This window comes from Falco naumanni, chromosome 5 (genome assembly GCF_017639655.2).
Source record: "Falco naumanni isolate bFalNau1 chromosome 5, bFalNau1.pat, whole genome shotgun sequence".
Lineage (NCBI taxonomy): Eukaryota > Metazoa > Chordata > Aves > Falconiformes > Falconidae > Falco > Falco naumanni.
In genome coordinates this window covers 24,671,394-24,692,292 of record NC_054058.1, presented here as the reverse complement: position 1 = coordinate 24,692,292, position 20,899 = coordinate 24,671,394, and the positions used below count along the sequence as shown (strand labels likewise).

The following is a 20,899-nucleotide window of genomic DNA, read 5'->3' as shown; positions in this document are numbered from 1 at the left end:
ATTTTGTGGTCAAATGATGTCAGTCTCTGTGGACCAGCTGGGTCTACAGGATGAAGAATTAAGGGCTTGCTATCAAAAATACCCTCTCTGAATAATCAGTTCACTGGAATGTTAGCAAAATCACTGTAGCTTTTCCAGCTACAGCTAGCGTAAGAGATGGCTACTACTGCTAACAGATCATAAGTGCTTTTAAAACTGCATTTAATCCCTTGGAATACATCTAGAAATGGAGAGGAAAACAGAGAAGGCACTTCTTACATCAGCTATAAATTTGACAGTTAAATGAAGAAGCAGCCCCATTTGGACTACCTAGTGTTTCTGGACAGTTGGCAAGTCTGTACTTTCTGGAATATATCCTTGAACTGAGAAATCACTGCATTGTGGAAATGACATCTCCATATGTAAGAAATTATTGTAGCTACCTGGAAAATGCACAGAAAGGACCTTCCTGGCAATTCTTTTCCTTTGGGAATCCAGGATCCCACAGAAAGAAAGACCACAATGAAATCTAATAGTAGCATCCAATACAAATGGTTTTCATTCTATTCACTTTTTTCTATTCCAAAGACACCACCCGCCCCCCCAACAGTTTCTGCTACCGCAGCATGGGGCTATGCAATGTGCATGTCTTGCAGATGTACCTGAAAGTCCCTGAGTAATAAAGTAGACTCTGCCCCACGACCATTTTCCCCCCATCACCCCTACATACCACAATCATCTTTAGAACGAGTTTTCAGTCAATGTGCTTTTGTGTCTTGACACTGAGGAAACAGAAAGAGTAGACCTTTCCAGTGTGAATGCACTGAAGATGTCCCAGCTGAAATGATTTAACTATCTACCTTCAGAATCCCTTCATCACAGTCAATAGGAAGAGAGTCAGGTGGTTCCCTGTGAAACCTCTCATGATGGGGGCATGGTTGAATATGCCTAATTTGCCTAATGTCTGCCCCCAGGCCTGCCCCAACTGGTGCTGTGCTCCTGTGCACATGCTGCATTCTGCCACTGCCTCCAGGGTTCTCATAGCCTCCTCTTACATCTCTGCCACGTTTTCTTGAAAGCTTTGATTTAGTACAGCAAGTTATCTTGTGTGCTTTTAATCCTTTTTTCTTTCCCCCTCCCTTAAGAAAGGAATTCTGCACTTACAAAGGGATTACCAAGTCTTGGTAGCATTAAAGGAGTGAACAAAGTGAAAGTCTGGGGAAAAAAGTCAAGGCTATTGATGCAACTGAATCAAAGTTGGCATAAAATTTCATAATTCAAACCTGCTATCAAATCCAGTTCAGGTTCAAAGGAATCAGGAAAATAAAAAATTTTTATAGAGCACTGAAGTAAAAGTTAATCACATATTTTTTAATAGTATATGATCAGAAGAAATGTCTTAAGCTAAGATGATGTATCATCCCATGATGCCAGCCATTCAGAAACACTATCAAACTCCACTCGTAAGGGACTAGACTAACATCCAGTAGATGTGGTGGACTGAACCTTGTAAATTATCTTCCTTCTACTATAAGGGTAGCTTTATTGGGATTGACAAATGAGTAATTGAGTTCTACTTTGGAAATAAAAAATGAACTATTTTTTTTTCTTTCTTAAGTAAGATGCAGAAACCATTTTCTTTTCATCTCAGTTCACAATAGAGAGTGTCTCAAGATCTTTGGGAAAACCTACATGAACTGAAAAGCAAGGGTACCTGTTAGGTACTCCAGTGAAAGTCCAAGACAAGACTTCAAATGAGTTCAGAAAGGCTTTGTAAGTGTCAGCTTCACATGTCTCTGGAGTACTTCTTGCTTTGTGTCATACACAAGTCATAGGAGGGAATGGATAATTTCAAGCTAAAGCTCCCTCAGTGACAACAAATAGAGTCAAAGGGTGAATCTGCTTTGTACCACAGGAGAGGAGTCCCTCTTTCATAGAGTGGAGGTTGGTGTTTGAAGAGTTCCAGATGTCCTCCAGGTTATAGGTTGAGGTACTGAATGTAAATCATGCCTTTCTTTCCAGCCTCTGTCGGTTTGGCTGCAGATGCAAATGTCCTTGCTATTTCACACCTCAGATATTTAGAAACATTTCTCACACTTGAGAAATTTTAAATCAGCAATTCAAGAACCTAAAAGAAGAAAGGTTAATACCCATGTTGTTCTTAATTAGCAAGCCACAGTTATTGTGTGTAACTAAATCAGAGCCTGGAGTGTGAATTTTGCAGGAGTTATAAAGTGATGATTAATCCCTAAATGAAGATGCCTCCCCTGTTCTTTAAACTCAGGGATTGTTCTCCCTGTTAACAGAGGAAAGGACTTTGGTAAATTATGTCTGATGAATCTTACTGGCAAATATGCTGGCTGGTAAAGACAAAAGCTGTTGTGTTATTAATGCATCAAAATTAATTATGCTAGTATAACTGGTTACCTTTGGCACAAGTACAGAGCTTGAGGGACCAGACATAGTGCTGCCCTATTTGTTACCATGGTAGATGATTATGAAAGGAGTACAGATCTGGACTTGCATAACTCAAAAGCAGTTCTGAGCAGATAGTAAATTTCCAGGTTAGGAGTAAAAAAAAATACTGCTTTCTCAAAAGCTGTCATTTAGGACCCAGAAGGAATCTAAGCAACTCACAGGGGAAAAAAATACAGTGTAAAGAACTATGATCAATGTTGTACTGACTAATGGGTTCTCACAAACCACTCTGGAAAATGTACTTGATGTACACTTAATCTGGTACAAGGCAGTAAGAACGGTTTAGGTGTGGCACCTATTTTTACCTCAGACTTCTCTGGCCGTATCTTCCATAGTTGGGGCTGAATGTACAAGCAAAATGGTGAGCAGCTTCTGTGAGACTGCAATAAACTATTTGATCTGAATAAGATGGTGTAACTACTTGCTGCTTTAGGTAGCTGCTTTCCTTGAAATTGGAGTTTGGTCAAACTAAGCAGTAAGCTCGGGAACTGTGATTGCTTGTAAGTACTGCTTCAAACTTGAGCAGGGTAAACAAGTAACATCTGAGATACGGAGATAGTTTTCTACTTCCCGAGAATGAAAAGCACCTATTTTGATAATCTCATCAATGCAAGGCTGCAGAAACTTCATCAGGAAATGGCAGGCAACAGTGAGCATCTTTGATACATAAGAATATTAGCAAAACATTCAGTAAGGTTTTGTGTCTCCTGACTACAAAGAAGCTTTTTCAAAATTATCTGCAGACCTGAATGCAGTCCAGTAGTTGAAGCACATTTAAAGTGTGCCAAACAGTGTGTTCTTCGTGTGTGCCAGATGTAAGCAAGCAGTGATTTATGCGTGCAAATGCCTCTGTGCATACGTGCATATTAGCTCAGCTGCAATTTAGCACGAGCACTTTTGAAAGCTTGAATTCTGAGCTGCACTTCCCCCATTATTTGTTCTTTCATATTAGAACAGGCTCTGCTCCTGAAAAGATAGAGTGGAAGTTGCAAGAAGCTGAGGAGATAAAAGTTTTAGCTCAGTAACAAATGGAGGTGAGTGCTAGTGAGTCATCTGCTAAGTCTGAGGGCAGATGGCTGGACGAGAAATTCCAAACCATTCTTTTAATGCTACAAAAATCTCTCTAAATCTCTGACTGTAACTATGGGGTTGTTCAAAACCAGAATCTGTAAAGATGAGAATAGTTCACTTTCTCAGAACTTAGTTTCCAAATACAGCTGTTAAGACCAATTTGTAAACCTTTAACCTGTGTCCAATGGTAGCAGTTACACATCTCTGTGCAGAAACTGAGTGATGAAAGGAACAAATGCACATGCATCTGTAGGGAGGTGAAGACATTCCACTGGGGGTGGAGTTGAAGATTCTTTAAGGATTCTGACAAGGTGCCCTCTGGGTCCAGGGCAAGCAAAACTGGATGGAGAAAATGGACTTGAATTCTGCAGTGACTCATGATGCTTAGTGTGCTTCTGTATGTTTTAGCCTAGTGATAGATGCTGTTTCAAACCACAGGGAAGACATGTGGGTATATCTGATAGTGAGTAAAGCATTGTGCAGCTCTTAGTGGCTGTGATGCCTTGCCATCATGGTATGTTCAACCCATAAAAGCTATTCCAGTTGTGTGTCATCAGTTCTAATTGCCCCTCTTCATTCTTTTGTGGTATTGCATGGCACAGCTCTAAGAGGCCAGAATTATTCTCTGTTCTGCATTTGTACCCGAATACAGCTTCTGAATTACACCAGTTATTCTGCTAATCCCCTTCCTGATATGACCAAATTATGTTAGAAACTGGCTATGGTCAGTATACGAAAAAGTGAAGCTATCAGCAAGACAGTGTCTTCCGCATAACTCTGAGGGTTACACCTTGTAGCTATGGTGATCTAATAAGAGTCCAGAGTAAATGCTCTTACTACGAGCCTTGTGTTCTCTTGTACTCTTGCTTTCATAAGATTCTGTTCTGAGCCAATTCAGCTCATTAAGCCAAGATAAATTAAAAAAAAAAAAAAAAAAGAAAGAAAGAAAAATAGACTATTTTCTCCAGCTTTAATGAGCAGAATTGTTTGTGAGAAGGGTTTGGCAAATGCCAGTGCAAGGGCAAGGTGGGATGTGTCTCTGGGAGCAGCAGATAAGGAGGAGCAAAGGGTCGTAGGCTGAAAAGGCTCAGGGCCTCCCTCTTTTGGGAGCAGCAGGCTATTAGATCATCCTGATATCTAATCTTTCTGGTTGTTAGTCATTGTCTTAGACTGGGGGAGTCATGACAAAACTTTTGTTGCTATTGTTGTTACCCTTATGACACAGAGGAAACATGACTTATTTCACATAATTTCCTTCATGTAAACAATGAGTAGGAATTCTGTGTGTTTGGGACACAATGACTTCTCAACAGCTTTTGCTGTCTGATGAGAGTGCTGGGCTGGGAAATAAGGGTGATGTTGACTCTGGAAATGGCTACAAAGAGCAAGATGTAATCCTCATATGAAATATACACTGAGAGACCCTGAGGAAAGGAACCACTTATCTCAATATATGTTGTCCTCTTAAGGTCACTTAGGTAAGGTCAGTGTAGCAACATTTGATGATATACTTGTGCCAAAAACTCATTAGCAATCCAATTAAGCCACACAAGTGGTTAATCATGCAGTAGAAGCTGTATCTCCACTGGAAGTTTTGCCACTGTAACACCACAAGCATCAACTTCACAGTATGATGTACGAAGTATAGGCTGAGGCTCATATGTGGCACAGACTGATGCAGCATCCTGGGTTTTGTGAAAGGTAGCCGCACTGTGGAATGGTTCCCCCAGAGACGGGCTAACAGTGCAAAGTATGGGTCTGGATCCAAAACTTTTAGCAGTTCACAAGTGGCCCGCCCCAGTCTCTTATTTCTAGTCCCTAACTCTTCATATGCTTGTACATGGTTATACATATTTTTAAAGTCCCAGACTGGTCTCAGAAAACATACAGGAGCGTGCCAAGCAGGAATTGCTAGCATAGTATTTAGAATTTCACATCAGAGTCAAGTAGTTGTGCACGAACTCACCTAGTACTTTGTGTATTTTCACAGTGTAATCTTTGGTTACCTGATTTGTGTACAGGTGCTCAAATTGTGTATGTGGAATGTCAGCAGCTGATTTACTGAAAACATTAAAAAATAGGTTACTATGTCTATGCAAGTTCACTACGAAGAATGCTCCCAAGCTTGCCTGTACATGTTAACTCTTTTCTTTCTGTACCCTCTAACACTCTGTACACAATAACCTATCTTCTACATCAGTGAATCAGTGGCAACATCTACAGAGCATCAGTTTCATTTACCCCTCCTCAAGGAGCTCTTTCACCATTTGCTGAAGCCTTCTTGTGACCCTTAGATGAAAGACACTTCATCTGTGTAAAATATTATTATTATTGTTGTTAGTCTAGTGTTTTCAGTGGGTTTCACTGGAACCTGATGTCCTGCCAAAAGTAACACCCTGGGAATCTTTCAACAACTGTTCCTGGGTGTTCTGTAGATTACTGCTGTTTTCTCATACACTGTCCCTGAGAACTGCATTCTCAGATTAGAAAAAAATGTCAGTCCTCTTCCCTCTGTGAAAAGAACTGCTGTTCGGTCTCTATATTAAAAGATTAAGCTAGTACTTTTTTTCTGGTGACTTACTATTCCGGCTGTGTTTTGTTTTCTCATTAACCCCTTTGGAAAACAAGTTCAAAATGTTAAATAAGATGGATGTGAATGATCTTGTAGCATTATGCAAACACTTTGCATAGCTGAGACTGGCCAGTTAAAGGAAGACTGCTGGAAAATTGGGCCCAGACATTCAGTCAGCAACTTTCAACCCTGCAGAGACAAAGAACCTTTAAGAGCTAACTTTATAATGAGGAGCTATAGTGCAGCATGGCAGAAATTAAAGGGAGGCCCAAATCCCCTTAGTGACAATTGTGTTTTTCAGAGATCTCCTGAGCAGACATTGCTTTGGGAGACCTTTGGGAAGGGGTGTAGCAAATGAGGCCTCCCTAGGAGGCTGTGTTGGGGAAGCAAATGCCTCTGGGCCAGAACAGAAATGGAAGGAGATTAAAGCAGAATAACCATTTCTCTGACAACTGAATGCCCAAATTCTGCAAATGTAGTCTTCTTCTGAAACACATTCACATTCAGCCACTGAACACGCAAGTTTCTGGAGCTGGAAACAAATTTTTGCAGGAACAGACGTTTCTTATGATTCCTTTGTCACTGTATCTGGTGTTTATCCTGTAGTTTCTCATTTCAAGGTGACCAAGGGACAAAAGATGTGGGAACCGCTAATGCAGAACAAATGCCCTGGATTTCAAGTGAGGTGCAGACATGTTTTGTACTGGCGCTGGATTCTTATAAGGAGTAGCCAAAAAGCTGAGTCCAAATGAACTCCTGAATGTTTGAGGAGGATGGAAGAGTTAGGGAGAAGGAGGGGGAAAAAACCCTGGACCACATGGGGCAGACTAGGCACTGGATGCCTGTGTTTGAGGCAGCATGGTGGCTGTGATGGTCATTAATTGGCATGAGCTCAGAGAAGCAGATCATATTAGCTCTCAGTTTTAGGTGTATGTTGAAACAGTTATACATACCTAGCATGAAGTGATGGAGGAGCTTATTCTTATAGTTTATTCACTTTTGATCACACTTTTCCTTTTCTGGTTTCTGCCTCCTCCAGCAGACCTCACTGTCATTGGAAAAGCTCAGCTTTATTGTCAATGTGTTGTGCAGTAGCCCTGTGGAGGGGTTTTGTGGTGCTTTTCTGTGCAGTCACTACAGTCTTTTTCTGAAAAAACACAACCAAATGCCAGTCTTCCCCTTTTTTCTTATTCACAGTTTCTCATATCTTGTTTGGGCATCCTGATATTCCGATGCTGCTGCTGATATGACCAGAGAAGATGGGCAAAAGAAACTTCTTTCCACTTATTAATATGATGATCATCACCACTGACTCTTATTCTATATTTATCCCTACTTGAGAAGAAGATAAACATTTAGTGACATTGTTACAATTGTTCTCCTCAGTTCTTGACCCTGGCACCAAATATTCTTGTTTTCATTGGGTTTTTTGAAAATGTCTTACCTTGTAATCTACCTTCTGAAAATATACTGCCTCAAAGGATACCTCTTCAGTCTTCCACCTTGAAGGCCTTCATTCAGCTACACCCACTACATTTGAATGCAGCTGTGAAGACTTTCCTCTCCTTCCCTGCCCTCCCTACCTTAATTTCATACATCCTTCTAACACCTTGGCTGCTGCAGTATTCGAGTACAGAATGTGAATTTCCCTTTGCTCACAGGTATCAACATGTTAGCGTTGATTGTGTACGTAATACAGATGCCTTGGGCAAAAGGCAGACTGAATGCTGCTTGGTAACAGATACAATATTCCCACAGTTTTGGGCCCACAGGATATTATCTATAGCATAACCAAGAGGAGTCACAGAGTCCTACCTGCCCTTCACAATGCACCAAGAGGAGAAGGCAGCCTTCAAAGGATATAGATCTTTCCATACAAAGATTGTGATCAGTAAATAGCAGTGTTCTCTTAGCCTGTGTATTTTGCTGGTCCTAAAACAAACGTCCCACAAGTGTTGCTCTCATTTCTGCTGAATCAGCCTTACAATTATGCCTACTAAGCAGATGATAACAAATGAAGAAGTACTTTGTCATGTGCCATGTGTATGGAAATGGCTGATACAGCTGGAGGAGTTAGTCGTCTAGGCACTGTCCCTTATTTCTCAGAGAGGTCAAGAATAGTGCTAGAGATTGTGTCTTCTGATTGAAGGATAGCCACTGAGAACAGTATCATTTCAGATTGCTCCAGCCAGAGCTGCACCAGTATATACCCTCAATGTACTTCATAAACAGATTTATCAAGTCCATGGACATACGTGGTTAATTGTACAAGGCTTATGGTAAAGCTCAGTGCTACTTGCTTTTGCATAATTCCTTTGAGGTTTGGTTGGCTGAACTTTACTTTTCATAAGTCATCTCATCATACGTAAAATAAAAAAATGGGAGGAATATAAAAATTATGTTAGGCACAGCAATAACAGACAGACTAGGCTCCTAGCTGAGAAACAAATTCTCGTCAGATAGGAAAAAACAGGGAGGGGAACAAAGGAAGAAAAAAATTGCTTTTGGATCAGAATGGAGAGGAATGTATTGTTATCACTTGCAGCCACAAAGTGATGCATCTTTTTATTTTTTAGCTAGCTGTTGGCGGCTACAGAGACACCTTTCCCTGCAGCTGGCCAGGCATCTGAGTCAGTTGCTCCCACAGGAGAGATAATGTCCCTGTTTGTATATTGTGCGAGTGAGGCAAGAGGAAGCCTTTAAAGCGACCCTGCCCCACCCTGGCTGTAAACACCTGAGTTCACCACCATGCTGGCCCTCATCCGAACCCTGAGCCCGTTCCCCCACCTGGGAATCTGTAAAAGAACTGCCATTTTGCCATGGCCCAAAAAAGTGAATACTGTAAAACTGACCGAATCCAATAACTCAGGGATATGCCTGGAGGCTTGTGGCTGAAGGTAGCACAGAAGGGGTTGGAAATAAAACAGTGGGCTGCTCAGCTCAACATCGCTAACCAAAAGCTAACCTAATTAGTAGCCACCAAAGCCTGTTGCCATCTGCTCTTGAGCTGCCTGTCTAAACCTGGTCCTGAGTTCAAATCTCTGTGTAAAGATACAGATCAACTGTGGGCCTGCAACTCTGTCAACATCAGAGATAGCTTTAGTTATCTCTTTCTTTTCATGGTCTCAGCAGAATTATTATTATTAGTATTATTAGATCAGCTCAGATGTGAAACGTATCTCTTGCTATACTTAGTTGCTCAGGCTAGGATGAAGTGGGGAGTTCCATCTTCTCTGGTTTCTTGGGATAGAGACCTCCAGAACTCTCAGTTCTCTGTATCTGTTCTCCCCCTTTTGCTTACTAACATTCATAACCTGTTTTGTGGATCACACTTCACTGGAGCTCTCTTCTGGGGCTGCACTCCTGGTTTGGTTTTTTTTTCCTCTCCTTCATTATTTGCTTCCTATACTGAAGTAGTCGGGTTTTGGTGTGTTTGTTTTGTGGGTTGTTGTTGGGTTTTTTTTCTTTTTCTGGCATGATGAAGATACTGGCTCCTCTGCGCATGTGTTAGTTTTTTTATTTTGGTAGGCCCCTATCTCTTTTCCCCAAGATCCGTATAGCTGCACCTGGATAGGAGTAGTCTTCTCCCTCAAACTCTGTTGCATCCTGGCTCCTCATCTGAGAAGGAGGGGAGAGGGGCTTTTATTGTGCTGGTGGACTTTGCCATCCCTGTCTGAATCTGAATAGGCCAGCATTATTTCACAAGTGCTAAATCCACTCACAATGGTTTTAAATGGTTGAGCTGCTGAGCCAGCTGAACAGCAAACACCAGAGGGGAAACCACATTTCGTGAGCGTTTCAGATTCCTTCAGACTGTACGTGGAGCCATTAAGAGCAAAGCAAAAGCCCTTTGACACAACTCCCTTCGGCAACTTTTTCACAGCTGCATGCCAAAAATGGGGGCTGGCTAAGGAGCTGGTCCAGAATCAGCTCCCAAGAATCTAGCACATGAAGATGGAGTTCAGATCTGTTTCTGTTAAAAGAAAACAGCAGCATATTATATTTTCTTGTAGCATATTAATCCTTTGCTGGATGTCTCTCTGATCAGTGTGGATTGCCAGTCAAGGTATCACTATGGACAAAAGATGAAAAAAACCCCACGTTTATGTTACGAAGGAATATTTTTTTATTGTATTTGTGTTTGTATCTGTTTTCCTTATTCTTCACATCTAAGTTAAGAAGAACCCAGATTGTGTATCTCATGGTCTTCTGATCATCCCAGAAGAACTAGATCTTCAGCTAACATGACCAGCCAAGATCCAAGTATGCAAACAATTATCCCATTGCAATAAGATGGATGAAGGCCTATCTAAATGAGCTGCTATTTCTGTCTCTGTCCAGACTTGTGAAGTCAGGGGACTTAAATTCTTCCTTAGAAGATTTAATTGCATATTCCCTAAATAAGTTCTTTCACAGTGTTCTGGATTAGTTTAGACACTTTAGTAATGGAGGGTTCCTAGCCCAGACAGTCTTGATAGAGTGATTGAGCAGTTACACTGAGGCAGCAATAATAATTGAGAGTGGTGATGAAGATGAACCTCCCCCCTCCAGTGCTTCAGCTCCAGTCAGCAAAAAATGTGTGACCACAACCTGAAATCACACAGGGATGTGCATGAACATTTAATCTTGAATCAGCTAAGAAAAGGTGCAAACTTAAAGTAGAATAGTTGCATCAAGAACCTGTATGGTCATTCTGAGTCAGAATTTATGTTTAATATAATTTAGTTTGTTTTGCTTCAGCTCTGGGGTTTGCTTCCTGTACCAACATGGCTGAGCATGACTCTAGCTCCATCAAGAAAGAGGTGCAAACACAGCTATGTGCCTGAACTTTGGAAAGTGTGTCAAAATTTGTTTCCAGTTGATGCTGAAGTACATTCAGCAGGGAAGTAACTGTGTATCATCTCTTACTGACAGCTTCAGTTAATGTTCTTCTCTACATTGTGTGAAGTAACAGAGTGATTTCTGATGACTAAATAAAACAATCTTTAACAATTTCTTCAAAAAAATAGTGGAGATTAAGCATTTAGTCAGTGAGAAGCAGAGATGAAACCACAGAACACACTGCTGCTCCATGGCAATCCACCCATCCAAACACAGATGCTCAGTCTTTCATTCCTGCTTCTGTCACTCACTTTCTACTTGTGTGCATCTTTGAGTGCATCAGTGGTCATTTAACCATCTCTGCCTTGACTTAGTATCTGTAAAATAGGTAGGAAAACACCTCTTGCTCCATGTGGGGATTGTGAAATTAAATTCACTGATATTTATACAATGCTTGGAGAACTAGGGACAGCAGAACTTTGTTCTCACACAAGTCCTGTCAGAGTACAGAGTATTGTTGTGTTGTTATTTTCTGAAGAAACATTCCTTCAGCAAAACAGGTTACAGAAGAATGATTGGTTGCTCTTTGGCTCTTGTTAGCTTGGTAGGAGCAGTTATTTTTCTCACATAACTAAAGTCTGTGGTGAATTTGGGACTTTTTTTTTTTTAATTCCCAAAAATATTATTTGGAGTTGTGTGAGTGCAAAAATAGAACTGCTGAAAATATGCATAAATATCCACAAAAATTAAAACCCTAAATTAAAAAAAAAAGAGCCTGAACAATCCACATATCGGTACCTCACCTCATTTGCTTGTTCTCATTTCTCTAAATCTCCTGACAGGATTCCCCCAGAATTTCCAGCACTCGATGAACCTTGACCAAGCAGCTTCGTGAGAAATTTCTTCCTCAAGGGTTATTTTGAATAGAAAGTTTTAAGATCCTGAGTATAATGGTTTTCACAGCTGTAATTAGAGAGTCACACATCTGATTCATATAATTTGACAAGGAATTATAACTCGCCTGGTTCAAAGGAGTATGTCAAGGTGTATGGTAACTGGTGATGTGAATCTTGCAGCTTCTGCACATGGGCTTTTCCAATTGGTGTCCAATTCAAATGTTTCTGTTATGTGTTTACATACCTGGGGCAGTCTAGATTACAGTAGCGGAGCTCATTTCTTGTATTGCCTTTTCTCAGAGAGAGTTTTATAAACATTTGACTCATAAGCCAGGGATGGGGAAATGGCAGTCTAAATGCTCATGCACCCCTTTGTACTTGGAGAAGCTCATAATTCTGTGTGTTGTTATTGTATGCATGGAGCATCGCCCTTTTTTGGTTCTCAGAAGAGAAACAACAAATTAACTCATATTTTTCAGGAAAGACTAAGAAATGGTGACTTGAGCTGAAAGCTTCCATTTTAGTGGTTAAATGAGTGGAGGTGCTATACCTGTTTGATAGCTGAGGGTGAGCAGAAAAGCAGGTGCATGGTTCAGTCCTCAGGCATGGGCTGGAATGAAGCTGAGGGAGGCAACTTTTTGGCAAAAGACACAAAAATCCGTTTAGCCATGGTTTAATGGGTACTTCACATTGCAGAGGACTCCCACTCACAAAGATGCCTCAGTGTGAAGTTTTGCTGTTGGCCAGCCAGGAGAACTGTGTGTTGCCACCACCATAATCAGGTTTATAATTATTCACTAAGTAAAACCCACTCCTTGTGCACTCAGATCTGCAAGATGCAGGTGTGGGTGAGATGTATCTATATCTCAATGTGTAAAAGAAGTATCTGGTGAGAGATGGTGCCCCTAAAGGTCGTAGCTGAGGAGAAGATGGTGGAATGAGGGGATAGGGGTCCCACTGGTGGTGGATATGCAGGTGTTGTGAGCAGGACAGGCCAAGCTGGCGGTGCAGCATGGGGGCGGCAGGAGGGTTGTCTTGGGATGGTTTCGTGTGGCTGCTGGCTGACCTTGTCCTCTGAACGGAGTGTAGCCACACTGACTTGCTACCACTCTCGGTGGGGCGTGGGGCCCCTACCGTGGAAGGCCCTGAGTGTCCCTTCAGCTTCTGGCACTGCACAGGCACCATCTTGTTATCTCAGATCCTGCGGCACTTAACCCTCTTCCCCACCCCTGCAGGGAGACCATGTGCCTCCTGGGCCTTGCTCCCTCTCTGCTCTTCCTGCTTCAGTCGTATGAGCTTTATAAAGTAGGCACAGAAATCTGTTATTATTAATAAACTTCTGTAGCTGCCAGCCTCTGGGGTCCTCTCCCCTTACCTCAAGAGAGGTGGCAGCACCCCCCAACTCAAGTGACTCCTGCCCTCCCAGTCTCCTCTTCAAAAATGCCTGGGCTTCCTCAGGTAACTTTTATACAGCCCATTTCCCCTCCCTTGCAACTTTGAGCGTTTCTAGCTGTGACCAGAGCTCTGGCTCCTCTGTGGTTATTGGACATGGAGGCAAGGTGCTGTGCACTCTGGTCTTCAATGAACCAGCCCTACAAGGCAGTGGGGGAAAATGTCCTGTTATTTACTGTTATGGCAGCCCCAGGTCTGAGTGAAACTCCTATGTCTGGTGCCACATGGCCTCTCATGCAGCCCAGGGAGGTCTGGGCATGCCTCATCCCTGTGAGGCCAAAGAGGTGGCACCACTCATACGGCAGCTTCGCCCTCAGCAGGCCCAAGGCCTGAATGATCTGCAGTAAGTGTCCTCTGGCAGCACGGCCTCTTTTCTGTAGTTTATAGCACTTGGTGGGCAACTTTTTAGATATATCTGAGGAAATGACTGTTCTAACAGCACATCATTGCCTTTTTTTTCTGCTGCAGGGTTATCTTAATCCTACCTTAACCCTGAACCCAGTAGAAGAATCCCATATAACAGCAGTCCCTTGTATTCTTCTGTGGGAGGACTCTTTTGGGAGGAAACTATTGTTTCAGTGAGAGCGGATTCACTGCCCAATGGGTCAGTCCAGCTAACTGACTATATGATATACTCTCTATCAATAGCCCCTTTCTCCTCTTTCCCTTCTTTACCTTCACATGCAGGGTTTCGCCATGGACATGGCCTATCCAGTACACAGCATGGTGCCAGGCTTGCTCTCTCCGAAAGACATTGATACTTTTCTTTCACTATCCCTCAACAAGGTGGGATATGAGGGAGCAGACCAGCCTCTGGTGTGATGCGTCTGAGTTCTGTGGGATAACTCCAAGGATATATGTGACTCCATATGTGCCTCATTTTCCCCCAAATACCCTAAAACCTGTGGTCCAGTTCCTCAAGATGAAAAATACCATCCCCACTTTTGGGAAGGGCATAAGTGAATGTTCACCTGAAGTGGGAAGGCTGGCCGTGTCCAGGTAGAGCAGGCAGGAGGAATGTATAGGGGAGAGAAAAAACACTACATCTGACTATAGAACAAAGGACCAATCAGTACTGTCTGTAAGGAAAAGTCTTCTTTTCAACATGTTGTGATCACACTTGTCTGTCTTCTAGTGTGTGTTACTGGTTCCTGGGACCAGCACAGGTAATGCTATCAGACTTGCAGGTCCCTGTGGCTGGGGGAGAAGAGCATAGGATCATTCTTGCTCCTAAGCATCATATCCTGGTTCACACCTGCCTTTTAACTAACTATGGCATAGTGAATCTCTTGCCTAAGCCTCTAGCTAGCCCTGCGAAGGCTTTACTCTCAGGTAGCAGTCCAAAATCTTGCAGTCTGAGTGACATCTGCTAATGAGAGCAATCATCGCTACTGTTTGGGCCTTCCCTGCTTCTTCCACTGGCTAGACCCAGGCTTGGACCTTCATCTAACTCATCTGAAGTGAGGGGTAGCTGCCACTGAAACGAGAGATCCTGCTGCCTCTGCATGCTCTCATGGCCACACAATCTTAGACATTGGCGGTTGTACGATTCACTGCAGGACAGCAAACCAGAACACTAACCCTGCCAAAAAGTGGTTAGTTTCCTCCGAGTTTAGCTCTCTCAACCAGCTTTACCAGGGTCAAATGAATGCCACACATGGTGTAGTGCACCTCTGGGAATGAGGAGTGGGATCCTGTTTGAGGGGCTGTAGTAACAGGGTTAGTTTAGTTAAAAATACAGTGAGACAAGTTCCTTAAACTCTGGATGGCTGAGTTGCACACACCATACAGGCATGTCACAGGAGTAGCTCTTTTGTAAGTGCTTGAGATTTTCTTTCCAAAAGGCTTTCTCTCTCTCAATGCAGACTGTCAATATCCTGGCCAAATTACAGAACCCAAGCAACGCTACTGAAGTCCGCTGGGGCAAGGACACTGCCCCATGGTTGGTGATATCAGACTGACACTGTTCTAGGAAATCACTGAAGGAGAGTAAAGGTTCTACAGCACTGGAAAGCACAAACTGGCTGTTGCTGCAGAAGCCAGCAAATAAAAAAAAACAAACCCACAAAAAAACCAAGAACCTGTAAGCACATCACAGCCTCAAGGCACACATTAAAGCCACAAAAAAACACAAACTCCAAAGTCTAACCCAGTTTTTAACACACTTCTTGCATCCCCTCATTAAGCCTAGACTGAAGGTGGGATGTGGGAGATGGGATTTACAGTGGTAAGTGGGACTTTCCATTTGTTTTGTGGGTATTTCAGAAAAGTCCGCACTGTCACGCCTATAGCTAGCTCTATTTATCTGCTTGTCTAAAATCTTCCTGCTGTAGATCTGGTAAAAAACTGAGCACTGGAAGTAAACTATCCAATTATTTTAAATCTTTTTTCCTTGCAAGTTGCTTGTAAACCTGTCTTTATTTCTGCAGATGTATTTTGCATGCAAAGTATTCACCAGTTTCTGCCAAAAATTTTCAGAGTAGGGTCTGCTTTCCAGAATGATTATTTTATCTGTTTACTCTTTTTACTTTTGATGTATGAATGATTCCCTAAATGGTGAGGTATTATTTTTGCTTCTCATCCCAGAGGACTGTAATTTTTTTTATCCAAAGACTAAGAAACTACAAAAAGAAAGACGCAACATACAATATATAGCCTCTTTTGCAATAGAAATATGGATGACATTCATCTGGTGCATGTCCCTTAAACACCCATTTATACAGAACATAACACCCATGCATGAATAAGAAAATATAAAACTACAAACCTAATAAAACTCTGGAGCCATTTCGTGTCAGGCCCAATCTTTGCTCTGTTCTGGAATATTCATCTCGGGCTCTGACAGACTTAGCCATAGCAATAATGTGTGAGTGTTACTGATTTCAGCCGTCCTCTGACTTTCCCCTGGTTACTGCTGCCATGGTGGGAGTGGTGGAACGGATGTTGTCTCAGTCTCTCCCATTCAAAGTCTGGTACGTTAGCTTAAATCACCGATGAAACGGGGTTGTGTTAAGATGCCAGATCATGAACTGCAGCAGCTGAGGTACACAGCTAAACAGATTTTATGGGTCTTTTGCTACTGAAAAGAACTGTCCTGTATGGCTCCCTCCTCCTCTCTCCCCCCCTGCAAATCTCTATGGAAGGGTTGGAGGCGAGAGTCGGGGGAATAATAGCATAAAGAAGTGCAGATAAATCAGCCAGAGTGTGACTGTCAAAGCCATACTTCTTTTCTAATTTATAAAGCTTTATTTCCTGAAGTCAAAAGAAACTGGTGATGGGATCTTGTTGGGTTGTTTTATTTGTTTCTATCCCAAATGTGTTTTTCTGATCCCAGCTATCTCAGGAAGCACTCTGTTATATCTCATCAGGTTACTGGTCTGCCTGCCTGGTTTCTTTTTAATGGCAGATGCTTAACAGGGGAAGATGAAAGTTTCACTTTGAAGCCACAAATAAAGATGTCTGGGAAGAAAAATGCATAATTCAAATTAATTGACATTGAAGTTTTATTTTTTATAGGTAAATTAATCTTTTTAATTAAAAGATTTAAATCCAAGTTTTATCTTTTGTCTTAGCACTTGGATGGCTGGCATAGATCTGGTGAGGCTGCTCTACAGCCTTGTGGCTTGCTTTTTCACTTCAGCACAATTTCCTTTCTAAATCTTTCTGTGCATAGTTTGAGGTTTTGTTGGTCTTCCTAGAAGTCACAACTGGAAAACCAACTTCTTTGAAACACACATAAAAGAGAATTTTTGTGAGGGAGAAAGTGGATTAACGGGAGATACTTCTTACTGTTAAAAAGGAGTCCTAGGTCTCACTTAGAGACAATTGGTGTATAACCTCCCTAATGCACGGTATCACTCCTAGTCTGGTCAGCAATTGTGCCGTTGCCTGTAGGGAACTGAAAAGCATATTTATTTTTATCCTGCTATTGGCTTATGGGATTTAAAAGTACCTTTTTTAGCTTGCCTAACTGTAAATATTGTTACTGGACCTCCCGACCTCTTCTCAATGTTTGCTCCAACATTTGACCTTCTAACTTGGTCCAGGAGATGGCAAATTTCACAGGCTGATGACAAGCTGGCTGAGGGAGTGTCTCCTGTTATGAAGACTTTCAATTTTGCTAAGTGAGCTCCTGTTCTCATGTTTTAGAATAAGCAAAAAAGTTGGGGACTGATCAGTTCTCTTTAGAGCCTTCTTAAATCTTGATTGCCTCTTCTAGCTCTCTACTATGCTAGGCCAGAGAATCACATTGTTTTCATTCTGTTGTTACTTGTTTAGGGTGGCCATGCACATGTTGTATAAGAAATGCCAGCAGGTACTGTGCAAGTGCTTTGGGCACAGGACCCTCCTCCTATACATAAAAATTCCTATTTCTGTATTGTATCATAGTTAACTCTCATGACTGCTCCTGCTAGTCCACCCAGGAGCTTTCTGAGGAGGTGTGAGTCATGCGTTACCACCCCAGAGTGTGCAGTGCACATTCCCACAAGCTCTTCATAAACCCACAGCTGGAAACTTCCAAGATGACACCTGCTCTGCATTCAGTGCTCAGAGCAGGGACTCAAAAGAGGCTTTTAAATGTACTTTCAACTGAAAGACTTCTTTTTTTTTCTCCACCACTAATCACTCCTCCCACCACCTCACACTAGTCAAGTCACATCATTGCCAGGACCCTCTGCTTGCCTCAGCTATGTGTTGCAAATCCCAATTTAGGATCCTGATGATTATGCCAATCTGTTGCAAATGGCTGATTTAGATTGCTTAAAGAATCACTATCAAAGCTATTAGCGAAACTGGTTTTAATACGGTGTTGTAAAAATGCAACTTAACAAAGTTCACTGGCAAGTTTCACTCTATTACTGTACGGCACAATCATCTGAACAGTGATTCAAAACTACCAAGGCACAAATCAAAGTTACCAAGGCACAAATCAAAGTTACCATACTACAAGGTTATGCATGATATCAATTGCTTACCAAAGATCTGTTGTTGGTAAAAGGTGTCTCTGCCTCAAGAAGCAACCTTGAGAAGCATCTCAGCTCAAGGGGAGATTAGCACCATGCAGCCAGGCTGCTTAGCCAGGAGAGCTCAAAGAAGGCTCATTTAGGCTGTCACATTTATGGAATAAAGTGGTTGGCTCGTAGTCAAACTGCATACAATGGTAAAGGTACGCATGAGACACCTTGTACCCACAACTTTCTTTGTTCCTTGATAAATGAGTCTTGGAAAAGTCACCCGCTATTCATGTGTTAATTGCATGATCGGTGTTCCAAGCCCATATGCATCAATGCTTTCTGTGTCAGTCTGCTCCTTTGTGAGTTTTCAGAGAACTGATTGAATCTAGAGGAGTTCATAGCCTGTTTATGGCTTAGGCCTTTACCTCCTTTGCAGCCTGAACCAAACTACTATTAGTTTGGTTAAGGGATTGAGTACATCCATCACATTATGTGGTCATATGTAATGCTTTTTCCCTCCCCTGCTAGTGCTGTGTATTTCCTGGTCATAAGCATGCAGGAATCGGTGTGCATTCACCTATATTTTGTGCTGTCTAGTGGCTTCATGAAATCCCTGTAAGGTGTCACAAAGAAAATCTCTGTTCAGTAGCAAGATTTTTCTTGTGGCAACCTGTGTAGACATGGATAGAAACACTCCACATCTTCCTGCTCTAAAAATAGATAGGTAGGCTCTTTTCAGTTTTGTAACTCAAGGAACCTTTGACTTTCTGGGCTTATTTATTTGACTATCATAAAGATTGAAGATGCTGAGAACCACTTTTGGGTCTTCACTTAACCTCAAGATGGGTTGAAAGAGAAAAATTTAAACCCCGGATTTTTCAGAAGTTTATGAGCATTTAATTGGTGAAGCTGATTTTTTCATCTATGAAACCTGGGCTTCAAATCCACAATAGATCTGAAACTTTCTATTGTGTGGAATGATTTAGTATTCAAGGAGTTAATGTGACTTTTTATTTAGCATAATTTTCTTGTCCCCTGTTTCTGGCTTACTGATTCTGTATTTTTCTCCTTATTATCTAGCTCCAGGAAAGCCTAACCTCTCTATTCCCCAGTCCTAAATAGAGTGCATTTTCACCAGCTGTCACAGCTACCTGTGCCACGTCTCTTATCTGAGCATAATTGTTCCTAGGTCTTCAAAAACTGCTCTGTACCTCATTTCTCAGTGGAGATACATTCTGCAGGATCGCAGTGCCTGAGTCCTTTCTAGTTAAGCATAATTGTACTGATTATTTCCAAGGGCACAAATCTTTCCATTTCAGTTTCTTTGACGTGGGCCAAAGAAACAAATATTGAACCCCCAGGTAGACTTCCCCACTTTCAAGTCTAAGGATGGTTAAGATCATCACAGACAGAAAAATCAGCTACAAAATTTGGACCCTGCTGCCAGCCTGCTCAGGGCTGGAAGCTGTGCCCTGGCCAACATTTCATGTTCTTCCCTTCTCCAGAGTTGTCTGAAGTGTGGATCTGGACTTGAACTTCTGAAGTTTGATGGCTGTTTGTGATCTGGGCTTTTGATTCCATTTCATGTCTAATAGTTTCTTTTTCCAAACCCTTGGGCAGTTGCCCTTGCCTAGAACACACGCTGAGCACAAGAAACAACCTTCTTAAAAAACACAAACAGTCAGAAGTGGAACACAGAGAACTGAAAGAGCTTCACCAAGAAGTTTTGTTTCCCTATAAACTCTACATAGGAAACTCTGGCCTCTGTGCTCCCTCAGCATTTGCTGTATTTATTTCTTTTCCTCCTCTCCAGATTGGGAGCACTTTGTGCCAAACAGAGAAAGGCTTTGTGAGATGAGGAACAGCTCAGATTTTTGCAGCTTGTAAAGTATGTGCTGCCTCCTTCTGAAAGCTGAAGGCTAACTTCTGCCCCTGCCGCCTCTCCTTCCCCCAAAAAAGCAGCTCTTTTTAGTAATACCTCTTCTCTTACCCTCACTCTTTTGGAAAAAGGCTCATAACAGCTCCTGGCAGAACAGTGCAGAGATCCTGCCGTTACCTTTTCTTCAAAGGAGAGCAGAGGAAAAAAGCATCACTGAGTTTTCAAGGGAAATTAGCTGCCAAAACTGAGGAGTGAATGACAGGAGCGGTGGATTTTTTCCCCAAAACTGGGGATCTTCCCTCCCACTTCTCCCTCCCACGGGTATTTCCCCAAGATGGACTCACTTGAAGATTGATGTTCTCTCCTTCTGAGGCCATCCTTTTGCCCCCAGCTCTCTTCCTCTGCAGACGGTACACGGAGTGGGGCACTCTGTGCTCCCAGAGACTCTCTTCGCTGGACCGGGACGCGCAGCTGCTGGAACAGACCTGCTATTCATCTGCCAGCGGCCGGCCGGCCGCCTTGGCATCAGCTGGGGGGCGAGAGAGGGGGTGGCATGCCAATTCTTCATTGTCCAGGCAGTCCATGGAACAAGTGTCCCTCTTAGACTTTCCGTGACAGTTGTGTTCATTACGTGTCTGTGCTACGTCTCCAAGTCCAGCTGAGCCTCATGAGCTCACTTGGGCTGGGACACGGTGATGCAGCCAGTGTACCAAGAGGTTCCTGGCATGGGCTGTGTAGCTGCAGCAGCGATCCCGATCTCTCCATCTCTCAACCAGCATGCAGCAGAGCGCACGGA

At 42.5% G+C, this 20,899-nt stretch overlaps 1 protein-coding gene across 1 annotated transcript in view; it reads right to left on the bottom strand.

The window, feature by feature from the left end:
• NINJ2 (ninjurin 2) overlaps positions 1-20,578 on the bottom strand; it is a 51,953-nt gene extending 31,375 nt beyond the window's left edge. The window contains exon 1 of the mRNA XM_040596423.1: positions 20,448-20,578. Within this exon, the coding sequence (XP_040452357.1) occupies positions 20,448-20,480 (33 nt within the window). The 5' untranslated portion in view covers positions 20,481-20,578. The remainder of the gene's footprint in view (positions 1-20,447) is intronic.
• Between the last annotated feature and the right edge of the window lie 321 nt (positions 20,579-20,899).